The 26,508-nt window shown below is 37.9% G+C and overlaps 1 protein-coding gene across 2 annotated transcripts in view; it reads left to right on the top strand.

Annotated features, from left to right (window-relative positions):
• Nucleotides 1–54: 54 nt before the first annotated feature.
• Nucleotides 55–26,508, top strand: part of GNPAT (glyceronephosphate O-acyltransferase) — a 31,884-nt gene continuing 5,430 nt past the window's right edge. Inside the window, exons 1-12 of one of the 2 annotated variants that reach the window (XM_014053072.2) lie at nucleotides 55–246; nucleotides 6,725–6,916; nucleotides 8,516–8,692; nucleotides 13,027–13,156; nucleotides 14,100–14,227; nucleotides 14,520–14,595; nucleotides 16,635–16,786; nucleotides 18,454–18,584; nucleotides 19,005–19,228; nucleotides 20,754–20,999; nucleotides 22,338–22,417; nucleotides 25,870–26,010. In XM_014053072.2, the coding sequence (XP_013908547.2) occupies nucleotides 196–246; nucleotides 6,725–6,916; nucleotides 8,516–8,692; nucleotides 13,027–13,156; nucleotides 14,100–14,227; nucleotides 14,520–14,595; nucleotides 16,635–16,786; nucleotides 18,454–18,584; nucleotides 19,005–19,228; nucleotides 20,754–20,999; nucleotides 22,338–22,417; nucleotides 25,870–26,010 (1,728 nt within the window). In that variant the 5' untranslated portion in view covers nucleotides 55–195. The remainder of the gene's footprint in view (nucleotides 247–6,724; nucleotides 6,917–8,515; nucleotides 8,693–13,026; nucleotides 13,157–14,099; nucleotides 14,228–14,519; nucleotides 14,596–16,634; nucleotides 16,787–18,453; nucleotides 18,585–19,004; nucleotides 19,229–20,753; nucleotides 21,000–22,337; nucleotides 22,418–25,869; nucleotides 26,011–26,508) is intronic. The other variant, XM_014053073.2, reaches the window with a different exon arrangement.

A 26,508-nucleotide genomic window follows, 5' to 3' on the forward strand; every position in this document is an offset into this window, starting at 1 on the left:
CCGTCGGCTACTTCCGCCCTTCTTCCCAGAGTGACAGATTCCCTCCTTCGGCTGGCTTCGCAGAGCACGGTGGCGAGGGCGTCGTCGGCGAGCAGGGGCGGGTAGATGGGTGCTACCGGTAACCGGCGGGGGAGGGAGCCAGCCAGCCAGAAGTGAGTGCAGCCGGGCACCCCGACAGGAGAAAGCAGCCTGGCGATGGCCGCAGCGGTCGGGGCAGCCGCTCGGCGGCCCCCCCCTGTATACTCGGTAAGTAGCTGCCTCCCGTTTTGGGAATGGCGGAGGGGGGAGCAGCAGCCGAGGCGGGATTGCTTCATGCAGGCTGAATTGGGAGACGGGGAAAAGGGAGAGGCTGGGCGTGCTTGGAAGCCCTGCAGCGCCGTCGGCCAAAGGCCTCGCTCCCCCCTTCCCCCAATCCCTTCCTGGCATCCTTGCACTTGTGGTAACGGGACAGCCGCTTCTTTTGGGGGGCTAGAAGAAGCGGGTACTGCAATGGTTGCCTGACGCTCAGCAGGTTAACAGCAGCAGCAGCGGCCTCCATTATTCCCTGCCAGCATTTAAAGCATGTTCCGATAACCTTTCTGTTGTAGCTGTGTTGAACCACACTTTTTGCACCCTGGCTGGGGATGATGGTGGGACTTGTGGTTCCCCACTGCGGATCACCATCGGGCTGGGGAAGGCTGCCACATGCACCCGTGTGCTCTGTGTGATGAGTTGCTTTTCACATGCCTGGATTCAAGGACCAGACCGCCTTGTAATCTTGTTCCAGGCATAAATTTGAACAATTTAGATACAGTTGATTCGACTAATGCTTTAATCTCAGATATTATGGTGATTGATAAAATGGTCATCCAGATTTATGTTCAAAATACATAATATGCTGAATATATTTTTTAAGGCATATAGGAAATAAATAGGATGCAATCATGTAGATTGTGGTGGTTTAAGATGTTAGACAGGAAGATCAGGCTAAAATCTACCCATGGCCATGAAAGATCATTGGGTGACTTTGGGTCAGCCACTATTCCTTAGACCAATTAGTTCACAGAGCTATTGGTATGCTGTTTTCAACTACCGAAGAAAAGGTGAAAAATAAATCTAACAAATACATTAGTAAACTTTTATGTTGTACTTCTTTATATTGCCACCAAAAACAAACCATTAAGGTAGAGAGTATTGTTTTGTAAAGTCTGTTTTCTATTCATCATTTCAGTATGTGTGACCTCGTTGGAATAATATGAGATTTATCAAATTGCTTACCTTATCAAAAGGTAATGACTCAATTATAATGTAGGATGGGTTCGTATCTGTAAATACTGATTCTTATGATTAGGAAATAATTTAAATAACATTTAATAACCACATCTCAAAAATAATTACAATAAGAGTAAGGAATGACATCACAAAACTGATGTTTCCATATGGTCTTGGAACAATCTCTAGCAACCAAAAAGTCCTGACAATTGCTTCAGTGTCTTTAGAGGTATTTTTTAAATTATATAATAGGTTTATCAAGAGTATCTTTAATAATTTGGTATAAGATAGAGAGAGAAAGCAGTTTGGTGTGGTTAAGGCATCAACCAAGTTCTAGTCCTACTTTAGGTATAAAACTAACTGGGTCACCTTGGGCCAGTCATTTTCTCTTACTCCTTGGAAGAAGGCAGTGGCAAACTACTTCTAAAAAACCTTGGCAACAAAACTAGAGGGACTTCTCCAGGCAGCCGCTGAGAATTGGGTATGATTGAACAGAAGAAAAAATATATATCTTATTGTCCCTGTGGAACAGGGAAGCTAAATACATATGGTAAGTGTCATACTGCTGGAAACTGGAAAATGTGTAAATACTTCTGGGGCCTTTTGCTCTTCTCAATGCTAAAGGGAATATGATTGTGCTTTAACTGATTGGTTTTTCAAGACTGACTTGTGCAATCCTTAATTCTCACATATTATCAATATGTATCCTATCCTTCCCTTCCCAAGAAGTGAATGCTGTAATATAGCATGCAGATAGTCCTCGACTTACAACCGCAATTGAGCCCAAAATTTCTATTGCTAAGTGAGATAGGTGTTGAGTGAATTTTGCCCCATTTTACGACCTTTTTTGACACAGTTGTTAAATGAATTACTAAAGTTGTTACTAACACAGTTATAAGTGAATCTGGTTTCCCCATTGACTTTGCTTGTCAGAAGGTTGTAAAAGAGGATCAAATGACCCTGAGACGCTGCAACCATCATAAATATGAACCAGTTGCCAAGCATTTGAATTTTGATCACATGACCATGGGGATGCTGCAACGGTTGTAAATGTGAAAAATGGTCATAAGTCCTTTTTCAGTTCTGTTGTAACTTTGAACGGTCACTAAATGAACTATTGTAAGTCAAGGACTACCTGTATTACACCCTCCCGGTTTCTTGTAAAAGGACAGGAAGATTTTAATAGTGCCACTGAAGGAAGCAGAACCATACATCTCTTTGGGTATTCAATAATACAAAACTAAATTTTCTCTGGGCAGAGCAGTACAGTGACAAATGCAGATTATGCATCTCATTTGTGGGAAAATATATCTAAGGAACTTATCAAGACTTCTTTTATATGGAGTCGCAGTATTACATCATCTTGCAATCCTGTCTATTCTGATTAAGAACGACTCTTCAAAGTTTTGGGCAGCAGTTCTTTCTCACCTTTTCTGTCTGTGATATTTGAAACTGGGAATGTCAAGGTTTGAACAAAAATACTTTCCATATCTTCTTGTGTATTCTGTAACCAAAGTTGCAGAAAAAAGGTCTGAACCAGTGGTGGGTTCCAACCGGTTTGGCCAAACTGGTAGTGGTTTGGCGGCCTGGGTCACTGGAACCGGCAGTGACCCAGGCATGCCACGCCCCCCCTCGGCTTGTCAGGCCCCCAAACCAGTTCGCCATCTTGTTTTTCAGTTCTGCACATGCACAGAACAATTTTAATTGCACTGTGCATGCGCGCACAGCAGACATCAATGGTACACACGAGCGAACCAACAGTAGTGCCTGCCAGAACTCACCCCTAGTCTGAACAACGGATTAAAAGGGCCAGTTACATAATAGCACAAATGATGTGTTATGTCAACCACAGATATTTGAATCTTGCAATTGTTTAATAGATACCCATTCTTTCCAATGGACAGTTAAAGCTATATTTCATTGTGTTGGTATGCCATTAAACTCTGTGATGCCCAGAAACAATCTGGTATATCAATTTGTTATATTCAGTCCAGCTTTGGGATTATTTTTATTTAAATAAGATTTTAAATCTGTTAGAAGTATAGATAGTCCTCTGAATTATGTGTGCAATTGAGCTCACAATTATGGTCTTGAGTAGTGATGGTTGCAAAGCCATGCGACCAGACCTGATTTTGTCAGCTTATTTATGGCCGTCATAAAGCAAACACTGCGGTTGTTAAATGCTATGGAGTGGAGTTTGCTAGTAACCAGAAAAATGCTGATTGCCAGCAAAAATGTTGTAAATCATAATCATGTCACCACAGAGAGCTTCTGTAAATTTGAGCTGGTTGCCCAACACCCAAAATGTAGTCAAGTGGTCAGAGGGTGGGGAGAGGGGTGATGTTGTTACTTCAAAACCAGGTTATAAGACCCATTTTTGGGATACATTGTAAATTTGTTATAGTGGGGCAAAAAAGTATTTAGTCAGCCAACAGTTGTGCAAGTTCTTCCACTTAAAAAGATGAGAGAGGCCTGTAATTGACATCATAGGTAGACCTCACCTATGAGAGACAAAATGAGAAAACAAATCCAGACAATCACATTGTCTGATTTGGAAAGAATTTATTTGCAAATTATGCTGGAAAATAAGTATTTGGTCAATATCAAAAGTTCATCTCAATACTTTGTTGGCAATGACAGAGGTCAAACGTTTTCTCTAAGTCTTCACAAGGTTGGCACACACTGTTGCTGGTATGTTGGCCCATTCCTCCATGCAGATCTCCTCTAGAGCAGTGATGTTTTGGGGCTGTTGCTGGGCAACACGGACTTTCAACTCCCTCCAAAGGTTTTCTGTGGAGTTGAGATCTGGAGACTGGCTAGGCCACTCCAGGACCTTGAAATGCTTCTTACAAAGCCACTCCTTCGTTGCCCGGGTGGTGTGTTTGGGATCATTGTCCTGGTGAAAGACCCAGCACCGTTTCATCTTCAATGCCCTTGCTGATGGAAGGAGGTTTGCATTCCAAATCTCACAATACATGGCCCCATTCATTCTTTCCTGTACACGGATCAGTCGTACTTGTCCCTTTGCAGAGAAACAGCCCCAAAGCATGATGTTGCCGCCCCCGTGCTTCACAGTAGGTATGGTGTTCTTTGGATGCAACTCAGCATTCTCTCTCTTCCAAACATGACGAGTTGTGTTTCTACCAAACAGTTCTACTTTGGTTTCATCTGACCATATGACATTCTCCCAATCCTCTTCTGGATCATCCAAATTCTCTATAGCAAACTTCAGACGGGCCCAGACATGCACTGGCTTAAGCAGGGGGTCTGGCACTGCAGGATCTGAGTCCCTGGTGTTACTGATGGTAGCCTTTGTTACGTTGGTCCCAGCTCTCTGCAGGTCATTCACGAGGTCCCCCTGAATGGTTCTGGGATATTTGCTCACCGTTCTTGTGATCATTTTGACCCCACGGGGTGAGATCTTGCGTGGAGCCCTAGATCAAGGGAGATTATCAGTGATCTTGTATGTCTTCCATTTTCTAATTATTGCTCCCACAGTTTATTTCTTCACACCAAGCTGCTTGCCTATTGCAGATTCAGTCTTCCCAGCCTGTGCAGGTCTACAATTTTGTTTCTGGTCTCCTTCAACAGCTCTTTGGTCTTCACCATAGTGGAGTTTGGAGTGTGGCTGTTTGAGGTTGTGTACAGGTGTCTTTTATACTGCTAACAAGTTCAAAAAGGTGCCATTAATACAGGTAATGAGAGGAGGACAGAGGAGCCTCTAAAAGAAGGTTACAGGTCTGTGAGAGCCAGAAATCTTGCTTGTTTGTAGGTGACAAAATACTTATTTTCCACCATAATTTGCAAAAAAGTTCTTTCCAAATCAGACAATGTGATTGTCTGGATTTGTTTTCTCATTTTGTCTCTCATAGTTGAAGTCTACCTATGATTTCTATTACAGGCCTCTCTCATCTTTTTAAGTGGGAGAACTTGCACAATTGGTAGCTGACTAAATACTTTTTTGCCCCACTGTATGTTGAGGACAAATTGTAAAGGCAGTACAGTAAGATGATCCTTTGATTTTTTTTGTTTGGAGCTTGCCTTAGGCTTTTAAAAGCAAAAAAAATAGAAGACGCACAAACACTTAAGCTTATGTAAAAACCAAACATCTTCTTACCCCTCCTTTAAACCTTTAGAAACTAATCTCTAAATTCAGTTCTTTCATGTGTCATGTCAGATTATATTGTAAATCTGAGAGTGTGTTCCATCTCTTTGTTAACCCATTTAGGAGGCAGTGGTTGTTTGAAACAGATACATTAAATAAATTCTAGTAAAATTGGGTAATCATTTCTGAATCCTCTTTCACATATTTATCATCTTTGTTCATATTTTAAGATTTTTAAGGAACTCTGCTAATGGTAGGGATTTTACCTAGACTCTACCAATGCAATCCTCTATGTACACTTACTTCTATGTACATAAATATATGTATAAGTTCCATTAAGTTCAATGCTACCTACCATCAGTAAATATTTACAGATAAGTTTATGATCCCAGAAACATTTGGTCCAGAGTGTAATTTATGTCAGATCCTGTGCCCCCCCCCCCCCCGCAATGATTCTCTGAGTGTAATTGTGTTCTTCAGAGCACAGAGTTCTTCAGAGTTCTTCCAGTATGCAAGTAGGATGCAAGTAGGAATCTATTGCTACAAAACTAGCTAGGTTTAATGTTGTAGCTTCAGATGAAGGAAGGAGGACAATGGCAGTATCAGTAAGATATGTTTTGTAGAACATGTAGATACCAGTAATAATCCCTTGTGGCTCATTGGTGTGGGCTGATTGCATCTTACAAATTGACAGCAAATATTACAAAAGTATTACATAACATTTATCACTACAAATCTTAAAAGCTTAACAAAATAGTTAAAATGGCCATACCTACCTGAAAATAAATCTGTTGTGGTTTCTAGGACTTATTTGATGTGCCTAACTGGCTTAAAACTTGGTTTCTGTTTGCTTGCCTTCTTGAATGTAGGGTAATTCTGTAAACCCAAATTTTTGAGATCCTGGTTTCCGGAGAGATACAATAAACCACAACTCTCTATTAGAACAGAAGGGCCAGATTAGTGTAATGGTTTGAGGTGCCATGTTAGAAACTAAGACACTCTGTGTTTTAGTCCCTTAGTCCCTCCTTTGGCACAAATACCTGCTGGCTAACTTGTGGCCAGTCACTCTCTCAATCCTAGGAAGAAGGCAGGGGTCAAACCAATTCCAAAAATGATGGCAAGGAAACTACGGGACATGTCCAGGCTGTCATCAACAATCAACACAGACTTGAAGGCAAGGAAGGAAGGAAACAAAACAAAACATAATGTTTACTTCTCTATCTTTATTTTGTTGCATACTCCTGCAGGTGGGAATGCAAAAGCTGGAACAATGCATTTTTATGTATAGAAGTGTAATGAGCTAGATAGTTTTACTTAAAACTGTGCTAATGTGGCCAGTGTCTAATTCTCCATTTGTATTATTCCCAGCAGAAAAATCTCACATCAAAGAAAAAATATGAATTTGAAGATATTTTGGAAGAGCGGCGGCAGTCCAGTGACCTCAGATATGCAATGAAATGTTATACTCCTATTGTTTATAAAGAACTTTCTCCCTGTAAGCCAAGTGCCATTAAAAGTATTGTTCTACAGTCTGAACAGGTTCAGTATGTCATCAGTCAGGTGTGTCAACCTTTTATCTGCTCTTCTTTCAGTTGTTTATTTGTCAGCTGCTGTTTATAATGATTTGGCCAGTAACTTTATTACCCACCAATATCCTAATTATCCTGGCTCCCTAGTTTTTTTTTTCCTCTTCAAGATTTGTGATAGAACTCTTCTGTGAAATAATTGTGCTTTTTCATTATAGTTTTGAAGCTCCCTAAAGACATATTTCCAAATCAGGGATATTTGTTCAATTTGTGCTGAATGTAATTTATTAATTTTGTTAAAAGTTGATTGGAAATATACCACTCAAAGACATATAATTCTAATGTCTTGGTAATGTCTAATGAGGCTTGTCCCAATTCTTCTCTTGGATGGGATACATCCATCCATTCAGCTGCTTATGTTTAATAAAAAGAGAGCATGTTTTGTACATGAGTGCTGTTTATTCCCAAATGCCAGGAATTTACTGCAATTATATATCATAATTCGTATATATGATTGAATTTTATAGTTGTTTTTTCATAAACTGTAGCTTATATACTTTATTTAGAGCTGTTTAAAGGTAAAGGTAAAGGTTCCCCTTGAACATATGTGCTAGTCGTTCTCGACTCCAGGGGTGGTGATGCTCATTTCCATTTCAAAGCTAAAGAGCCAGCACTGTCCAAAGATGTCTCTGTGGTCATGTGGCTGGCATGAGTAAATGGCAAAGGTGCACAGAATGCTGTTACCTTCCCACCAAAGGTGGTCCCTATTTTTCTATTTGCATTTTTTACATGCTTTCGAACTACTAGGTTGGTAGAAGCTGGGACAAGTAACGGGAGCTCATTCTGTTACGCGGCACTAGGGATTCAAACCGCCAAACTGCCAACCTTTCTGATTGTCAAGCTTAGTATCTTAGCCACTGAGCCATCGTGTCCCTACAGTTTATACATTCATAAATAAATGCATTAAAAAGGCCTTACCGTTTAATCAACTACAGATAGTCCTTGACTTATGAACACAATTGAGCCCAGAACTTGTGTTGCTAAGTGAGAAATTTGTTAAGTGACTTTTGTCCCATTTTACAACTTTCCTTGCCACATTTGTTAAGTGGGTCACTGCAGTTGTTAAATTAGTAGGAATTGCTAAATGAATCTGACTGCCCCATTGACTTTGCTTGTCAGAATGTCGCAAAATATGGACTCCCAGACACTGCAACCATCATAAATATGAACCTGTTTTCAAGCATCCGAATAAAAATCACTTGACCATGGGGATGATGCAGTGGTCATAACTGCGAATAATTGTCATAAGTCACTTTTTTCAGTGCTGTTATAACTTCGAACAGTCACTAAAGGAACTGTTGTATGTCGAGCACTACCTGTAATGAAAGTTAAGCTTATTCATGGCTGCTTTTATGGTGATTATGTATCTATTCATCCAGTACTAGTTGTTGGGGAAAATGAGCAGAAAGCACTGTTATCTCTGATGTCCTTTTTATGGGTTTTAATAGACATTTGGTGGGTCTCCGTGGCAGAAGTCTAGGTTTCAAAGTTTTGCTCTGGTTCAGAAAGTCCAGAAATTCAGAATATCTGAGGGATGTCTTTATTAATTAAAGCTCTTGATTTCTGTGCTTAGCTATCAAAAGAGACTGGTGAATCCCTTGATATTATACAAGAAGAGGCAGCAGAAATTCTGGATGAGATGGGACACAGCATGCATATGGGAGCTATTCGTTTTTTTGCTTTCACTCTAAGCAAAATCTTTAAATGCCTTTTCAAGAGCGTGTACATAAATGAAGATGGCATGCAAAAAGTAAGTATGTATGAATACTTCCTGATAAAATAGCATTTTATGCAAATGCAATCAGGGTGAATTAATGCAAGAATCTCTAGTTAACAGTAAGCTTTCCAAATTCCTTGGGTTGTGCATTCGTTATCCCATTAACATACTCTTCACTGAAAGTTTTTAATTGTTGAGGATTGTCATACCAAAATGCAGAACAAGAAACTGAAAGAAAAGTGACTGCAGGTGTCCATATGCAACAATAAATAAATATTAATGTTTGCAAAAATTATATGCAGTTCTTAATATGGGATTGGAGTAAACTGCAAAATAATTCCAAGGGTCTGTTTTGTTTTAAAATGTGTATCTTGCTACTGACAACTATAAAGGCATCAAAAGTAGTAACCTGTCTAAAATCCAGAAAGAGATGGTAAACCACTTATTTGTTGTGCCAGAAAATGGTGTAGATGAGACTGTATAAGTTACTAGAAATCAAGTTATTTCTTTTCCTACCTTCAGAAATGATAGTTGTGAGGTGAAACAGTGAATTCATTTTTATTCCAGCACATTTCCACTTAGTGCAGTATATAGTCTCTGCCCATAACAGATGCCTTAGCACAGATGATTCTTTAAAAGGATTTCTTTATCCCAAACAGGGAAAGTCTCAAGGTATAAACAAAGCAGACTCCCACAGCCAAGTATAATAACTTCTGGGAGGTAGATCTTTGTTTGCTCAGTGTAACTAGTTGGTAAGTACTTGGAAGATTTACTCAGCTGGTAGAATATTAACTGAATGAGAGAAAATCTCAGTAACTAATTATGTGACTCAATCCTTTGTTGAAAAGCTGTAATTTTTCACTATGCTAGATATATTAGTAGTATCACAATTGGGCTTAGCATTGAGGGACTGAAGATTACTTTGTGGGGCATATAGAAATAGGTATAGTGGGTGAAGAACAAGTACGATAACAATTATTGCAACATAATTATACTGCTTTTGATAGACGGTGTCAAAGTTCCTACAGAGCAACAAAACAAAAGGTAGAAATAACTTTAAACTTTAAAAAGCAAGAATTAGATTGGCAAATGAAGACAACTGTAAAGGTGGGATAACTCTGTCATCTTACAAATGGATGGATCTATTCTGGAAGTATGTAATTATGTCATGTTTTCATCATAAGCTATATGACTGAAGCAATACTAATATTATATGGAAATGTGTTTTAACATAAAAATTGATACTTCAGGAAGATTTTTTCTAACAGTCATCTTTTTCATAGAAAAGGTTTTTTGCTTTCTTCAGTCACATGTTGAAACTGATTTCATTTTCTCTGGGTTTTTTGCTTTATCTTTGCTGTTTTCTAAAATAAACTTTTCAGCACTATGTGGATAAATTGGTTTGTCATAGTATCAGGTGTATTAGTAAGAAAATGATCAGATGTGCCTGTTCTATTTAACCACACCTAGCCTATCAAAAGATAAATCTAGAATTAACCAAATTCATAGTTAGAAATATGTGACAAGGATTTCTTCTTAGAAGTATTACAAAACTTGGTTGCAATTGGAGCAGACCTGTAAAGTGAGGGGGTATTTATGCAAGAGGGCTTAATTTTGGAATGCTGTAGGCTTATGTCTGTAATAGAACTGCCCCATTTCTCAACTTCTTATTCCCTCCGCACTTTCATCACAAAATTTGTTGGGGACGATTTGAGTATTTGTAGAAGATTAATCGATAGATGATACGGGGTTTGAAGATGGAAACCATTGTGTTTTGCTGAATGGATCCTTTTTCAAGCGCATTTATTTACCTGATCTTGTATTTTTTTTGTCAAAATAAGTTGGGATACAAAACTGATTGGTTTCATATTTCATATTGGCTCATATGCATATTTTTACAGGAATATTTAAAGATGGGAATAAGGGACAGATTGGTAACATTTTAGAAGTATGACAATCGCTGTAATCAAAGATTTTGGTTGAAATTGTCACTTTTATAGGTAAAACTTTGACATATTCTCAAATAAGGGTAACAAATAGATTGGATTTTTAACGTATTTCAATTGTTAATTGATAAGGTACTTGTGTCTCTCACATGTAACCTTCATCTCTATAATCATCCCATGTTCCCTTCCCTTTTGCCTACCTCGTTCCATTGTACATCCTACATCAGCTTAACCTCTTCATGGATCTGATGAAGTGAGTCCTAGCTTATAAATTTCATAAATTTTGTTAGTCTGATAAGGTGCTACCAAACTCATTCTGAAAAATGGTCAGAGTAGACCATTTTTAATTATATATTAAAGTATTTGTAGATACTCTTGACCGTCCAGTTTTCTTGAATTCTGAACCAGAGTGATGAGACAAACTTTGCTTTGCTTATGCTGGGAGTGCATGGGGATGCTTAAGTTTACTATCTATCTATCTATCTATCTATCTATCTATCTATCTATCTATCTATCTATCTATCTATCTATCTATCATCTATTTATCTATTTATCTATCTATCATCTATTTATCTATCATCTATCTATCTGTCTGTCTGTCTATCTATCATCTACCTACCTACCTACCTACCTACCTACCTACCTACTCACTCATCCATCCGTCCATCCGTCACATTTTGGAACCACCCATCTTCCCACAGAGGGACTCCTTGTGACTCCCTGTATTTTCTTACCACATTACCACATTTAGTGGTTAAAAGTCCATATTGTTGAGTAGCGTGATTTTTACAACTAATATAAGCAAACAAATTACTCAAGTTAGTACTCAGATCATTACCAACAAATGTCTTGTAGCTCCTTGATTTTAAGAAATATATCTGAATATGAAAACTATACCCAGAGAAATAGGTAAAAAGCAGCAAATAAAATAGTTAGCTATAGAATGGCAAAGCTTTTACAGACATATAGATGCACTTCATTCAGAACATAGCCTAAATTTTAAAAGCATTGGACTTTGATCACTCCGTTTCTATCAATCTTTGTCATGGAATACGATTACAATTTAGAAAACTATTTGGGAAAGGGTCTGGCTATTCTTATACAAAACAACCTCTGACCCATTGGATCATTCTTTCAGATATGCAGGTAGTTCTTGACTTATATACAGATAGTTCATTTAGTGACCGCTTGAAGTTATAACGGCCCTGGAAAAAGTGACTTATGACCATTTTTCACACGTAACCACCATTGCGGCATCCCCATGGCCACTTGATGAACATTCAGATGCTTGGCAACTGACTCATATTTGTGATACATGCAATGTCCCAGGGTCATGTGAACACTTTTTGCGACTTTCTGACAAACAAAGTCAACAGGGAAGGCTTCCCATTGACTTTCTTCCTGTAAGCTTCCCAGGAAGGAAGTTGCAAGTCCAGACCTGCCACTGTGCGCAGCCAATGATCACATGATCTCCATTGAGTTTTTCCCTTCAAGCTTCTCAAGCTTCCCCATTAATTTGTGCGAAGGTGTTAGACAACATTGTAAATGAGGGTCATGTGATCCCAGCAGCATGGCGGCAGCAAGGAAATGGCAAGAACTTTTCAAAATTTTATTCCCACGGGAGTCACAGGTGCCAACATTAGCTTATTTGAGGTGCCTTGTTTGAAAATGTTTTGCCCTGTGTTGCACCATTTTGCTCAGTAAAGGTTACAGACACAAGAGTTTGAGCAGTATATAGATGACAGACTGGTACTAAGCACTGTTCTATACTTCAACTGAAGACTCAGTGAACTAATTTGAACTTTGGACAATGCAACTTGAGTTCCCCACCATTTTTTTCCAGATAGAAATTATTGGGAATTACCTAGTGCAAAATATGTTGGATGCTGGTTTGGGGGGAAAGCAATTTTTTTTTTAAAATCCAATCAAAGGAATTGTTATAGTGAAATATGGGAGAAAAGAGTTGTGAATTATAAACACCCCATAACTGTTGTCCTGTCAAAGTATAGGGCTAAATCCTAATTTTTGCAGGCATGTTTTTGTACATTTAGTCCCTATATAGTTGTTGGTTGTAAACTGCCCAGAGATCACTATGGCCAATAAATTTTATAAATAAATAAATAACTTAAGCAAATATGCCTTCTGAATTCTAGTCTTCCGGATTACATTTTAAGTTAAAGGGAAAGTCACATGTGAGTCATGGGAAATATAATTTGTGGCCATCATTAATGGTAGAGGGGTTACAGATAGATGTAATCCATGGATTTCAATGCAAAATGTGCATCTCTTGATAAAATTAGCATTTTAGCTTGTAGAAAACAAATGGCGTAGTAGAATGTGTTTTAGTAAAACATTGCCTTTTAAAACAAACAGTAATTCACAGCATCTCTTAAACTTAAATAACATGTTGTGTCCTCATAGTTACAACAGGCAATCCAAGAACATCCAGTTGTCCTGTTGCCCAGCCATCGAAGCTACATGGATTTTCTCTTACTGTCCTATGTGTTATATAACTATGACTTGACTTTGCCAGTCATTGCAGCAGGAATAGGTAAACATTTTAATTTTCTTAGCATTTGCTTTTAGTTCCCAGAATTTTATGTTAGTTGAAGGTGGCTTGATCTGTTATAAAACTGGATTGAAATATTTCTTCTTTATTTATGATCTCTCTGTGTTAAACCTCCTTTGTTGGGGCAAAAAAAACCCCAACAACATTCAAAAAGGATGAATTCACAGCCATCCCCCCTGTTTTCCCTGTAACTTGTTTTAAGGTAATTCAAATTTATGACTGCAAGTAATCCATATTCAGAAATTACTTTGAACTTCAACTTCTAATATATGTAAACTTGTAAACTTTAATAAACATGAGCTGCAAATGATCACATAATGCCACAAATAGATATAGAAACTGGAGCTCTTCAATAACTTTTTCAGTACTTTGTAAAGGTATATAAATTGAATATGTTAAAAAATTTAGCATGTTCTGTATACATACATTTTAGCTTTTTAATGAAAATCTGAATTGAAATTAACTTTGATTTAGAAACATTTAATGGCAGTTCAGACTTTATTTTAATATAATCAATTGAAGAAGCAGAAGCTATTAACTAAGCAGGGTTTAACTAATAGCCAGCTTCTCAAGGCAGAGATGTTAGTTAGGTCAACAACCATCACCCATGTTCAAAGTCAAAACACATAGTCCAAAAGTCAGTTGAACAGTCAGATAAGTAAGAAAAAAAAAGGGCAGGGGACTATAATGGCTATAAAAGGGGGATTTTTGTTAGCCAGGCTGTGTCTTATATATGTGTCTAATTAAGCCATGCAAAGTTTCCAGGAAACTGTACTAAGATCTAGTGAATCTAACAGACTTTCCTTGTTGGCCACATTCTATTAATGTAATTTTACAATAATGCTAGAGCTTCTGGACTTATTGGACTATCTTGCAAGACTGACCACGACTGACTTCTTTCATCTATCTTCTGTCCTTTTGCTAGATTTCCTTGGAATGAAAATAGTTGGTGAGTTGCTTCGAAAATCAGGTGCCTTTTTTATGCGACGTACATTTGGTGGAAACAAGCTTTATTGGGCAGTGTTTGCTGAATATGTCAAGTGTATTTTAAAGGTGAATAACTTTAAAATAGCCAGTAATATTGTGTTGGTTTTTGCTCATGGTAGATAGTTCATCGGCAATATGTAAATATATATCTGTCTTGAGGAACAAGAGATTCCTTTTAAGTTTAGATGTTGAAAATCATAGTTACATGTTTTCCTCTTAATTAAATTTTATAGTTATTTGCTGCTTCTTTTCCCCCCACAATTTTATGGATTGCTCGTCTGAAAAATGTATATATCTCACTTGCTTTGCTAATTGTTGACTTTTCTCTCTCTTTCTTTCTCTTTTCCCCTCTCTCAAGAATGGACATGCCCCTGTTGAGTTTTACCTTGAAGGTACTAGAAGCCGCACTGCAAAGACATTGTCTCCAAAGTTTGGTATGTAGGTCAAAAAGCTATAGCTGCTGCAGGCACAGATGATTTATTTTTGGTACAATGTGACTATGAATGCTTAAATTGATACTAGAAATCTGATAGGAGCATCTAGTGCAGGAGCATCTAGTCCCGTGGGCCAGATGTCTCATGCGCTGGTCAAGCCCACCTCCATTTAAGCAAAGGAAAAAAGTTGCAATATGTCACATGATGACATCGTGATGGCCCGAGTTTGACACCCCTGAACTAGAGGCTGGAAGATTCCATAAGATTATAGGGCCAGAATGTGTGCATATTCCTTCCATATCGGGGAAGTAAGTTGCAATCTCTCCCTTCTTCAAGAGGCAATTGGCATTACAAGCAATGGACCCTTACAATAATGAATATAGTGATAAGTGACATGCTAAAGAACATTTAATTTTCAAATTTCTGTAACTTCAGACTATAGTAACTCTGACTTATAAATTTTAAGAGAATCCAATCTTATTTCTGAACAGCTACTAGGGACTGATACATGTGCCTGAAATGAAAGATGTACTAAGTTATTTGCATGGGATAAACACATTGTGGCTTGGACATTTAGCCAGACCATTCCAGTGTAGGTGGCTGTCGAGCCAAACTGAAAACCAGTAAATATTGCTTCCTGATTTGAATCAAGCCATATCTGGTAGGGACATCTGGATGAGTAAAGCTAGGCTTGTGCATCTCATCCTCCCCACCTTTCTTCAGCAAGTGCCCACCTCCTCTCAAACTTTCCCCTTCTCTATCATTTGCTGTCATCCCACCACATATAGTGATTATGACGTTATCCATTCAGTTATGTCCAATTCATGATAATTATGTGGACCAGATCTCCCCAGTCGGAAGTCTTCCGATCTTCCACTATTCTGAGGAGTTCTTTGCTCTGGCTGATGTCAGCTTTGATGGTGTCCATTCACTGTGTTCTTTGGTGGCCTGGTTTCCTTTTACCATTAACTCTTCCAAGCATAATTGCTTTTTCCAGGAAATTCTCTTGCATTACTTCAGGGGTAGTCAACCTTTTTATACCTACCACTCACTTTTGTATCTCTGTTAGTAGTAAAATTTTCTAACCGCCCACCGGTTCCACAGTAATGGTGATTTATAAAGTAGGGAAGTAACTTTACTTTATAAAATTTATAAAGCAGAGTTACAGCAAACCCCTACCGCCCACCATGAAAGCTGGAACGCCAACCAGGTTGACTATCACTGCATTACATAGTCAAAATAAGTGAGACACAGTTTTGTGATTTTGCCTTCCAGTTATAGGTCTGGTGTTATGCGCTCCAGTACTTCCTGGTTAGTCACCTTTGCACAGGGGTGAGTTCCGACAGTCACTACTGCCAGTTTGCTTGTGGCTGCACTGCGCGTGCATGCACAGAATCACAAAACAAGATGGCATTGCCTATGGCACCACCCGAAGAACCAGTTTGGGGTGTGGCAGGCCTGGGTCGCTGCCGGTTCCAGCGACCAGGGCCGCCAAACCACTACCACTTTGACCAAACCTGTCCGAACTGGTAGGAACCCACCACTGCATTTGCTGTCCAAGGACCCACTGCATATGGTAACTGCCAATTACCTGCCTCAATCTTCCCAAGTTTCTTTTGCCTTATTTCCTTTTAGTTGGGAACTATATTTACCCCTGCTCCAGATACTCAGGTGATGATAGCCCCTCCCTGGCTCTTCCCACTTCTTCCTTTCCCCTTACCTTGTTTTAACCTCTCGCCTACATCCTGGGTAGCACTTGCTGTTTTGTCTGTTCTGGAACACCTTCTCCAACGTGTATATTCCAGTTCTGTGCCTGGATCAAATATATTGGATCTGTGTTTTAAAAAAAAGACTTACGGTATCTGAACGTGGAGTGATAAGAACTTCCTGTTCTATGCATGAAATATGAATATGCAGAATTTTTTGCACAGCCTTAAAATCTAGGGTTGGATTCCTACAGAAAGATTAGGTATTAACTTAGACGTCTTTTAAAAAGGTTTTTTGTGCTTTATTTTTGAAGGTGTTCTTTGTATCTGCAGGTCTTCTCAATATTGTGATGGATCCTTTTCTTAAAAGGGAGGTTTTTGATATATATCTTGTCCCAATCAGTATCAGTTATGAGAAGGTGTTGGAAGAATTTCTTTATGCATATGAACTTTTGGGAGTCCCTAAACCAAAAGAGTCTACATCGGTAAGGAATCAAATTGGTGTATTTGTTCCCCTTGCACGTATCTGCTAGTCATTCCCGACTCTAGGTGGCGGTGCTCATCTCCGTTTCAAAGCCGAAGAGCCAGCGCTATCCAAAGACGTCTCCGTGGTCATGTGGCCAGCATGACTAAACATCGAAGGTCCATGTAACACAGTTACCTTCCCACCAAAGTGCTCCCTATTTTTCTACTTGCATTTTTACATGCTTTTGAACTGCTAGGTCAGCAAAAGCTGGGACAAGTAACAGGAGCTCACTCCATTACGCGGCACTAGGGATTATAATACTAAACTGTAAATGAGCATTATGAAAATAAAATAAGCTGGAGTGAGTTTAGGTGTCACCACACTTTCCCTTTTCTCTGTCCAATGCAGCTGCAAGAGGAAACCAGACATTTAGATTAATCACATTTAGATTAAACCATAGTTTATGATACTGCTTTATTTTAATTTCTTATAATTAGGAGACTGAACAATATACAAAACTGGTTAATCTAAAGTGAAGGCAAAAGATTCCCAATTCCTCACAGTTACACCTAAGAAGAAGAAAAAGAGAAAGCATTGCTTTCTGTTTTAATTCCTATTATGAAATATTATAGTGGTTACTCTCTTTAGGGTTCCCTTCTTCTTTTTGGGCCACTTCAGCTTTACTTCTGTTAAATAATTAAAATAATAGCATTATACCTCATAAACTTTTTGCGAGGATAAAAGCGGTAGGAATCATAATGCTGGACAAATTCAGAAGCAATATAGATAATCCTTGACTTACGACCACAATTGAGCCCAAAACCTCTGTTGCTAAGCAGGGAAGTTGTTAAGTGAGTTGTGCCTCGTGTTATAACCTTTTTTTACCACAATTGTTAAGCGAATCGCTGCAATTAAATGAATCACGTGGTCATTAAGCAAATCTGGCTTCCCCCATTGACTTTACTTGTTGGACCCGGTGAGAAGGTCAAAGGTAATCATATAACCTTGGAATAGTGTAACTCTCATAAATGCATGCCAGTTGCCAAGTGCCCAAATTTTGATCATGTCACCATAGGGATGTTGCAGTGGTCGTAAATGGGAAAAACAGTCATGTCACTTTTTTCCAGTGCCATTGTAACTTTGAATGGTCATTAAATGAAAAGTTGTAAGTCAAGGACTACCTCTACTACAGAAATTCTGAGAAGATAAATAATTCTTTATTATTAATAATATAATAAATGTAGTTATATGTATTATAGATAAATAATTCTTTATTATTAATAATATAATAAATGTAGTTATATGTATTATATTACATATAATTGTGTATGTAGTATACATATTACATATCATTATGTATTACATATAATTATGTATTCGATTACAGACATAATTATATTACAGATTTTCTATCTGTATATCTTAGGATGTGCTTTTTTCAGCAGGCCTAAGGATCCCTTGGAAATGGAGCCTGCAAGGTGACTTTATTATGGATGGATTTTTAAACACTCTTCCATGATTCTTCTCATATGTCTGTTTCTTGCTTTTTTACGGCTATTTTAAGATATGGTTTTTTTCTTCTTTTTCTTTTATTGCATGTTGTCAGGACTCACATTTGTGAAATTGGCTGCTGTGTAAAATCAGCCGCCCTTCAACATTTATTTTCATTTCATTTTTATTCTTCAGGGACTCTTGAAAGCCAGAAAAATTCTGAATGAAGATTTTGGATGCATACATATGTATTTTGGGCAGCCTGTGTCACTCAGAACATTGGAAGCTGGAAGAATGAATAAATATCCATTTAATTTAGTTCCAAGGTATACATTTAATGATTCAGTATTTTTAACAGTTTGCAAGGGGGGAAAAAAGGCTTTGGCACCTGTCTTTCATAGAGCTCTTATATTATCTGCAAAATTAACCACTGAATGTCAATGAAGAGAAACTCTTTTCTCTTCATTTGTTTCTAGTAATTGTTCAGATGTCTGTAACCAGATCTGGTAGCTCTGTTTTGTTGCATTTTGAAATCATTGGATAACTGGAATGTAAGGTGTGTGCTTGTGTGTGTAATAGAAACTTGGAAAAGGCTTTGTTTATTAAGAGATAAGTTGCTTTTGAGCTGAAAGATTCTTTGAAAAAAAAAGCAAACCCAAGGACTCTTCTATGCTTCAATTAAAGCTGAAAAGGGATTGCAAGATAGCCATTATTAGTGCTTTGCTCATTGTACGTTTTCTTCTTAGGCACATTCCCCAAAAGCCATCTGAGGAAATACAGAAATTTGTCACTGATGTAGCCTACCAAATAGAGCTCTTGCAAATAGAAAACATGGTTCTGAATCCATGGATGTTGATTTGTACTATCTTGCTCCAGAATTTACCCGCCATAGATTTTGAACTTCTGGTGGAAAAGACACTTTGGTTGAAAAATTTAACTCAGCTATTTGGAGGATTCCTAGACTGGCCTGGTATGCAAGCACACTTGTACATCTTTTCCTTTTCTGAAAGCAGTATAGTTTGTATTATTCTTTGCTTCTATTTTAGGATAGTCAAAAACTAGAATTACTGCTGAAGAATATTTCTTTAGAAAGCTAAAGCTCTTCAGATTTTCTGATTATAATGGAGAATAAGGAACGTTTTGTATTTTAAAAAAGGAATTAGTAGAGTTAAATCCTATCTTTATATGGTTCAGTTTGAGGCAATGTTAATTATGTACCCACCTCTTATTTTCCCCACAACCCCGTTCAGTGGGTTGAGCTGAGAGAAAAGGACTTGCCTAAGGTCACCTAGAGAGTTTCTGTGCCTAAGGAGGAACTAGAATTCATGATCTCCTAGTTTCTGATCTAGTACCTTAACCAATGCACCAAAATTGAGTTGTGTCCTAGTGAAAATCCCAATAGAGATAAGATTTGATTAATTTATCCAACCCTTGTCCTATAGCTGATTTGACTTTCAATTATGTGTAAAATATTATCATTTAAAAGTAGAAGACACATTATAAATCAGTTTTTAAAATGTTTTATAAATCATGTTTTTTAAAAAGTATTCTGCCAAATTTAAGGAAAATCCTTCCCCCCAATAAGCCCATTTCAGTTTGTCATTACAATAAGGTTCTGAAAGTCAGAATTAATGTTACTTGGGAAGAGGACAAATCTTCCTCAATTCCTGTTTTTCCTGATGCTTAACTGCACTTCTTTTGGGGTTTTTTTTTGTTCTTTTTCACTAGTTTGCCATTAAATATTGTAAATATTTTTGATAGCTGCTGAGGCAGGAAATAGAATGTTGTTGTACTTGCTGGTTGTTTGGACTGGTAAGGGGAAATCATTATTATTTTATGAGCAAGTTCCCAGTTCAGATATCTTTCTCCCATGTACAAAAATGTGGTGGTTCTTTCTAGTTTTGCCTGTATTTGTTAGAGGTTTTCTCCTATGTTTGCTTTTGATTTTCCTCCTTGCACTTTTGTAGATTTCACAAGAGGTGATTTAGCTGCTTCCAAAATGTATTAACTAATATAAAGTCTGGGAAGCTTTTCTTTAAAAAAAAAACATATCCTTGGGCATTAATCACTTGAGCTGAAAATGTATTCCCCAGTATGCCAACAACAGCAAAGAATGTTTGTTTTGGATAAATCCTCATTTTTAAAATTTGGAAACTTGAGGAAAAAACTTAGCCAGAAGTCTTGGCTGCTGTTTTCCCTTTATTTCTTCGTTCTTTGGTAAGTTTAGGACGTTTTTTTTTTAAAGGCTAATAACAACAGAGTAGCTCCTTCAAGCTGGGTCTTTTGGACATTTTTTTCCAACCTCCCCCCCCCCCCGAACTTCCCGAAAAGGTTCAGAAAGGCCCAGTCCATTCTGAATGCAAGACTGACCATTGTGAAAATACGTTAATTGCGAGACATCTCCTCGCACCAATTTATTTTCATAGTAAAGCAGAAAGCTAAAAGCATACCTTTGTAGGTACTGATACTCCTTTGCATTTGTTTATTGCTGTTAGATAATCTTTGTGCCAGCAAAGCTGTAAAATCTGCCTTGGCGCTGCATTCCAACATTGCCAGCTTGGTCAATGGGGAAGTGATCCTCAATGACAAAGAAATGGGATTTGTTACTACAGAGGACCCTGTGTTTCGGCGGGCCTTTTCCATCCTCCTGTGTGGGTCCTATAGGAATCAGTTGCTTAATATCTTTGTGCGACCAGCTCTTGTAGCAATTGCATTGGAAATCACACACAGTTCCAGAAAAGGTAATTTCATTTCTCTATTTTAATTACAAAGCTGCCACTAAACCACAGATAAACTCCGTTGCTCAATTGCATAAGTTACTAAGTAAACGAACATTGAATTTTAATACTGTCCTCAGGCCCAAGAGCTCAAAGCATGGAGAGAATGTAGGTGCACCTAGATAAGCATGTTTTGTGAATAACTATAAAGAAGCTTTTCCACATAGAAATTTTCCTTGGGTTAGGTTTTAAGCCTATGAGCTAACCAACACTTTGTGAATAGATTTGAGCTCAGTTACTTTCTGAGCAAATCTTGTCTTTCACTCTAGACCAGTGATGGTGAATCTTTTCACCACCGAGTTCCCAAACCGGAACACATATGCATGTGTGCTCGCCGGAGCACCAAAAACCCCAAAACCAGCTGGCTGATGCGCCATGCCTGCTTTTGGGGCATTTTTCGGGCTGTTTCCAAGCCAAAAATGGCCTTGAAAAAGGGCCTGTATTTTGGCCATTTTGGGGGGCATTTCCGGACTGTTTTCAGGCGCTCCAGTGCACACGAAGACCTGTACGGACTGGAAACCAGAAGAGCAACTGGCAACAGCACGTGTGCCCACATAGAAGGCTCTGCATGCCACTTCTGGCACACGTGCCATAAGTTCGCCATCACGGCTCTAGACCTTCTTTGGTGGTTAAAACCTCTGTAGCAGATGTGAGTTTTGCAGGAAGAGGGGGAAATAAATAAATCTGTTGGGGTATTAATTCCAATAGTAGGAGAATACAGTGAGACACAATCATCTTTTTTTCTGTCGGCTTTTTTGTTGTCTTTATTCTGCATGTGAATAAATTGTATCAAATCAATTGTGTCCAGTAAACCATTTTAGCAAGCCTTAGCATCTATTAGGCACACACATTAATTTAGCATAAGTAAAATATGAAGCTTGGGTAAGTTTGAACCTTGTAGCATTGATAGGGTTTTATGGTCCACATGTACTCTTCCCATAATCTGACTAATTGGGGCTCTGGGCCGAAGTAGGTCTAAGCCTTGTAGATTCAATTGGAATAATTCTTGTGCAGCTGTAGCCATGATTCCAGGCTTGATTCATCAAAGCATAATTCTGCAACAACAGTTTGTTGAAGATAGTAGAAAGCTAGAAATGTTATTTCCATTGTTTGAAGCATTTCAGTGGCCTCGGAGTGCATTTCCAAATTAGGTCCTCAATGTGCACATTTTCATTTATCAAGCAATGGTTCCACTGTGTATTTTTGTTTATGTGTACATTAAATTGTATCTTTTACCTTTATCTTTTAATAGCAAAATTATTGGAAGAAAGGTCTTACTCATAAAAAAATTATGTTTTCCAGAGGATGTCTATAACCAGTTTTCATTCTGGCGTGATGTTTTTTCTGAAGAATTTATCTTCTTTCCTGGAATATCCCTGAAGGTAAACTGTTAAGTCTTGAGTTCTTAATATTTGAAGGAATTTGTCATGACTTACTTGAGACAGTTAGAGGGACAGACTAGGGATAGTTTCCTACACGGGGGGTGGGTGGGTGGGGGTGTTTTTTAAAAAAACTTTCCAATATTCTTTTCTATGAAAACTCCCCATTTTGAGTATTTTGAGCTTGAAACAAAGCTGATCCAAACTTACAAACACTGAATTTCAAGCTCAAAGCATTTCCAGAGCTCTTAGTTTTTAGTTTCTCAGTTGAACCAGCAGTTCTACAGATGGAACACATTTCATGAAATTTCAGACTCAAAACAGTCTGAAGATAACATTTTGCAATTCGCAACCATTTAAAAGATTAGAAAATGGAAACAAAAAAGAGCCAAGAGGTCATCTGTTTTCAGGATCATTTTAAATGGGTGGAGTTAAATTCTTGTCCCCTAAGAGCTCTTTCCTGCATGCCCTCAACCAACTTTGTAAACTTCTAGTTTTTGTTATTTTCTTGCTTCTCTTATAACAGTCTGTGCTCTTTTTCTTCATTTTTGTCGCAAATATGGGGAGCTTCCACTTCCCCCATTCATTTCCTCATCCTAGGGGTGTTACCTCCTCTGCCCACTGCTTGGATTTGAGGCCTTGCCACATTTAATTCATATCCATTTTGACCCAGAGGAAAACCATAATGAATAAGGTGGCAGATAAGTACCTGCACAGCTACTTAATCTAGTTTGGTTGCTTTTTTTGTTTTTTGTTTTCTTAAGGAGAGGTTACTTCAGCCCATGTTTTCTCCCAAGTGTGGTTACTGGGCCATAAGGGCCCTTCACTTTACACTTGCATAAGCCAATTCACAACTGTTTGCTATTGTGGTGTAATTCTGTTACTCTGCCTCTTCAGGTTGAAAAGGCACCTCATCTTGTCTCAATATAATATTTCAAGAATCCTCAAAGCAGCACAGAGTGCCGAGTTCCAAAATGCTCAAATTCATTTCAAGTTCCATGCACCCTTTGTTTCTAATTTTGATACGGAAAACTCTGGATAAACTCCTTTTTTTCTGCACTGGAAAAACTGCTTCTTTGAAAGAGCAGTTGGGAGCAAAACTGCCAATGGAAGACCCAGAATTCTAGAAATTGGGTGTGTGTGTGTGTGTGAAAGAACAATTGATCTGATAATGACCATGATTCCAGAGCATTCCTTGATTACAGTGCAGATTTTCAGCTATATGATTTTTCTACAAGTTTTAGAAAAACAAACATGCAAAATAGGATGATTAAACTTCCAGGAGGTTTAGTTTCTTCTTTAGCTCCCTCCTGTCCCCCCCAAAAAAGTAGAAAAAGGCTACCAACTAAACCCTTTCTGCCCTGAGGGGGCTGCAAAAATCACATGTAAAAAGCTTGACCACCTGTGGTTTAAATTGTATTGGGCACAGAAAGTGTATCAGTGAAAATATGGAGGAAATGAAAAATTAATCTAATACTAACATCCAAACCCAAATTGTGAATATTCTTAATTGCAGCTGGTTAAAGGAAACTATTTTCATTGGTTATATTTTGGATTAAAATGGACTTGTTTCAGATAAGCAATAGTTTGCTGAACTGATCATTTGTAATCATTCAAAGCTTCAGGGAAGGCCCTCAGTAACTATCTTGAAATTGTATTGGAAAGGATATAAGTTCTTGCCTTTCTGGAGCTGATTTCCACCCCACAATCAGGTTGTTCCAATTAGGTCAGATGCATTCCGGGTTATAATTCTTCAATCAGTATTAACTGGGAAAGAAGAATGTTGTAGAGCAATAGCTACGATTGAACATTACAGTATAAATAAGTGGCTATAAAACCGTCGCAGCTACCACTGCAGCTAGAAAATAAATACTTGGAGGATTCTTAGAAATGTACGTTATTACATCTGCACTACAACTTTTAACAGTCCAACTTAGCTAGTGGTGAGGTCTGCTAGAAGATGTAGTTTGATATCTTGCAACTGGTTATTTACCAGCAAGTTTTCTGAACCAGACCTTGCTCATAGTTACAGAAAGTCTATCTTCAGTTAGCAGGCACATAGGCATTCTCTCCCTCTCCCTTTTCCTTTCTCTTTTTGTCCTTCCCCTCTCAAGGGGATGGATGATGTAGGTGCCATTGAGCCAGGAATGTCATGGTCTTATCTGTCTGCAAACTATTCTTTTTTGGGTGTTGTTGTCAGCCCACTTTGGAAAGTAGTTCATATTCATTCTGATTGGAAGGTTTCGTCTTTGTATTAAATCTCTGCATTGTTAGATTAGATTACATTTAGACACTAACAGATTAGAGTCCTCTCTGTTTCAATATATTGCTATTTTTATGATTTGATGTTCCTGCCATTTTATTAGAACATGTATTGTCTGTTTAATACACTCTATCGAGGTTGCTGAGAATCATTTGGGATTGGAGTAGTTTTATAAACAAGGTAAAATAAAGAAACAAACAGATATAAATTCTTCATGTCATGTGAAATGCACATTACATTGCTGAGTTTTGGGGATTATTTTGTAATACTGTATTCAATTCCCTCATAAAAATATATCAAATCATGCCCACAATGGCTTGGTTAGTTTTTAAGGTGCTGTTAGAATGTAGGTGTGTGTATGTGTGTGTACACAGACATGCATACATACATACACACACACACATATATACATGGTGTAACAATTATTCAAAAAGTGTGTGTAATCTGAGTATAGAAATGGGGTTGTGTGGCAAACTGGAAGTATCTATGTAACTTGCATTTCCATTTCCTGTTTAGAAATTGTTCAATACCCTAGCAGAGGTGAGGCAGAAATTTAAAAAAAAAAACCAAAAATCTTCTGGCAAAAGGACTGTACTAGTCTGGGGGCATATCAGGTCTAATGTCTGTTATCTTGAAAAGCAGGTTTTCATTTAGAGACCTATAATTGGATTCTATTTCCACCTTATCATCTTGCCTCATATGTACAGCTTGGCTTTGTTTATGATAGGTTAGAGCAGTGTTTTCTCAAGTTTGACATCTTTAAAAATGCATGGACTTCAACTCCCAGAATTCCCCAAACACTATGCTGCGGAGGGATTTTGGGAGTTGAATTCCACAAGTTTTAAAAGGTGCCAAATTTGGAGACCCCTGGTTTAGAGTATATGAGGTAGCTGGGCTCCCATAATAGTAAATGCTGCTAGTGATTTTCAGGATTAGATTCCTGATTTCCCACCCTCCCTCCAGTTACTTTAAGTAATGTTTGTTTGTTTGTTTGTTTTGTTTGTCCATCTGTCCATCCATCTTGCTGTCACATGACTCTGGACTTTAATAAAAAACATTGAGGTGTTAACATGATCTGTTGATTTATTTTTTATACTCTCTTCATATTGGTTGACATTAGAACAAATTATAGATGTTACATTTGAGTTTACAGCCACTAAAAAAAAATAACAGAGATTTATTTAATCTCTAGGATTTTGAAGAAGGTTGTTTCTTGCTTACAAAATGTGGAGCCATTCAAGACACATCACAGCAAATCTTTATCACAGACAAAGGAAATACAGTAATTACTTTCTTGAGTGAGATGTTTAAACCATTTGTGGAAGGTTATCAGGTATGTGTTTTTCAACATTCTTTTCACTAGTTGTCATCTTTGTTGTTGGGAGTGATAATAAATATTATATGTCAGTGCTGAGCTTCTGTCTTTAACTCTTGTTGTAAATATATTGTCTCCTAATTCCAGTAGTTTTTGTACCTGTAATACATATATGCTTTCTGAGCATAAAAATGAAGAATCTCAAAGTCCCATCTTGAAAACAAGGGTGCAGAGTTTTACGGATAAGCAAGAAACGAACAAAAGAATGTGAAAATATTATACCTAGCATTGGGTTAAACATCTGGCAAGTAAAGAGGTCTTTACTTAATTACCCAGCAATTACAGTTCATCAAGTTAGGAAAGAATATGAATTTCCCTGGGGAAGAATTGAGTTCAATGCCATGAAAAAGGCCTTTTATTTCCTTTCCTTCTATCTAATTTATGATGGCCAAGGCACCTGAAGAAGGGCCCCCAAGTGATGACCTTGATTTACAATATGTTCAAATGAGAGCAGGA

This window comes from Thamnophis sirtalis, unplaced genomic scaffold (genome assembly GCF_051295495.1).
Source record: "Thamnophis sirtalis isolate CommonGarterSnake01/CBP01778 unplaced genomic scaffold, rThaSir2_p1.2 scaffold_6, whole genome shotgun sequence".
Lineage (NCBI taxonomy): Eukaryota > Metazoa > Chordata > Lepidosauria > Squamata > Natricidae > Thamnophis > Thamnophis sirtalis.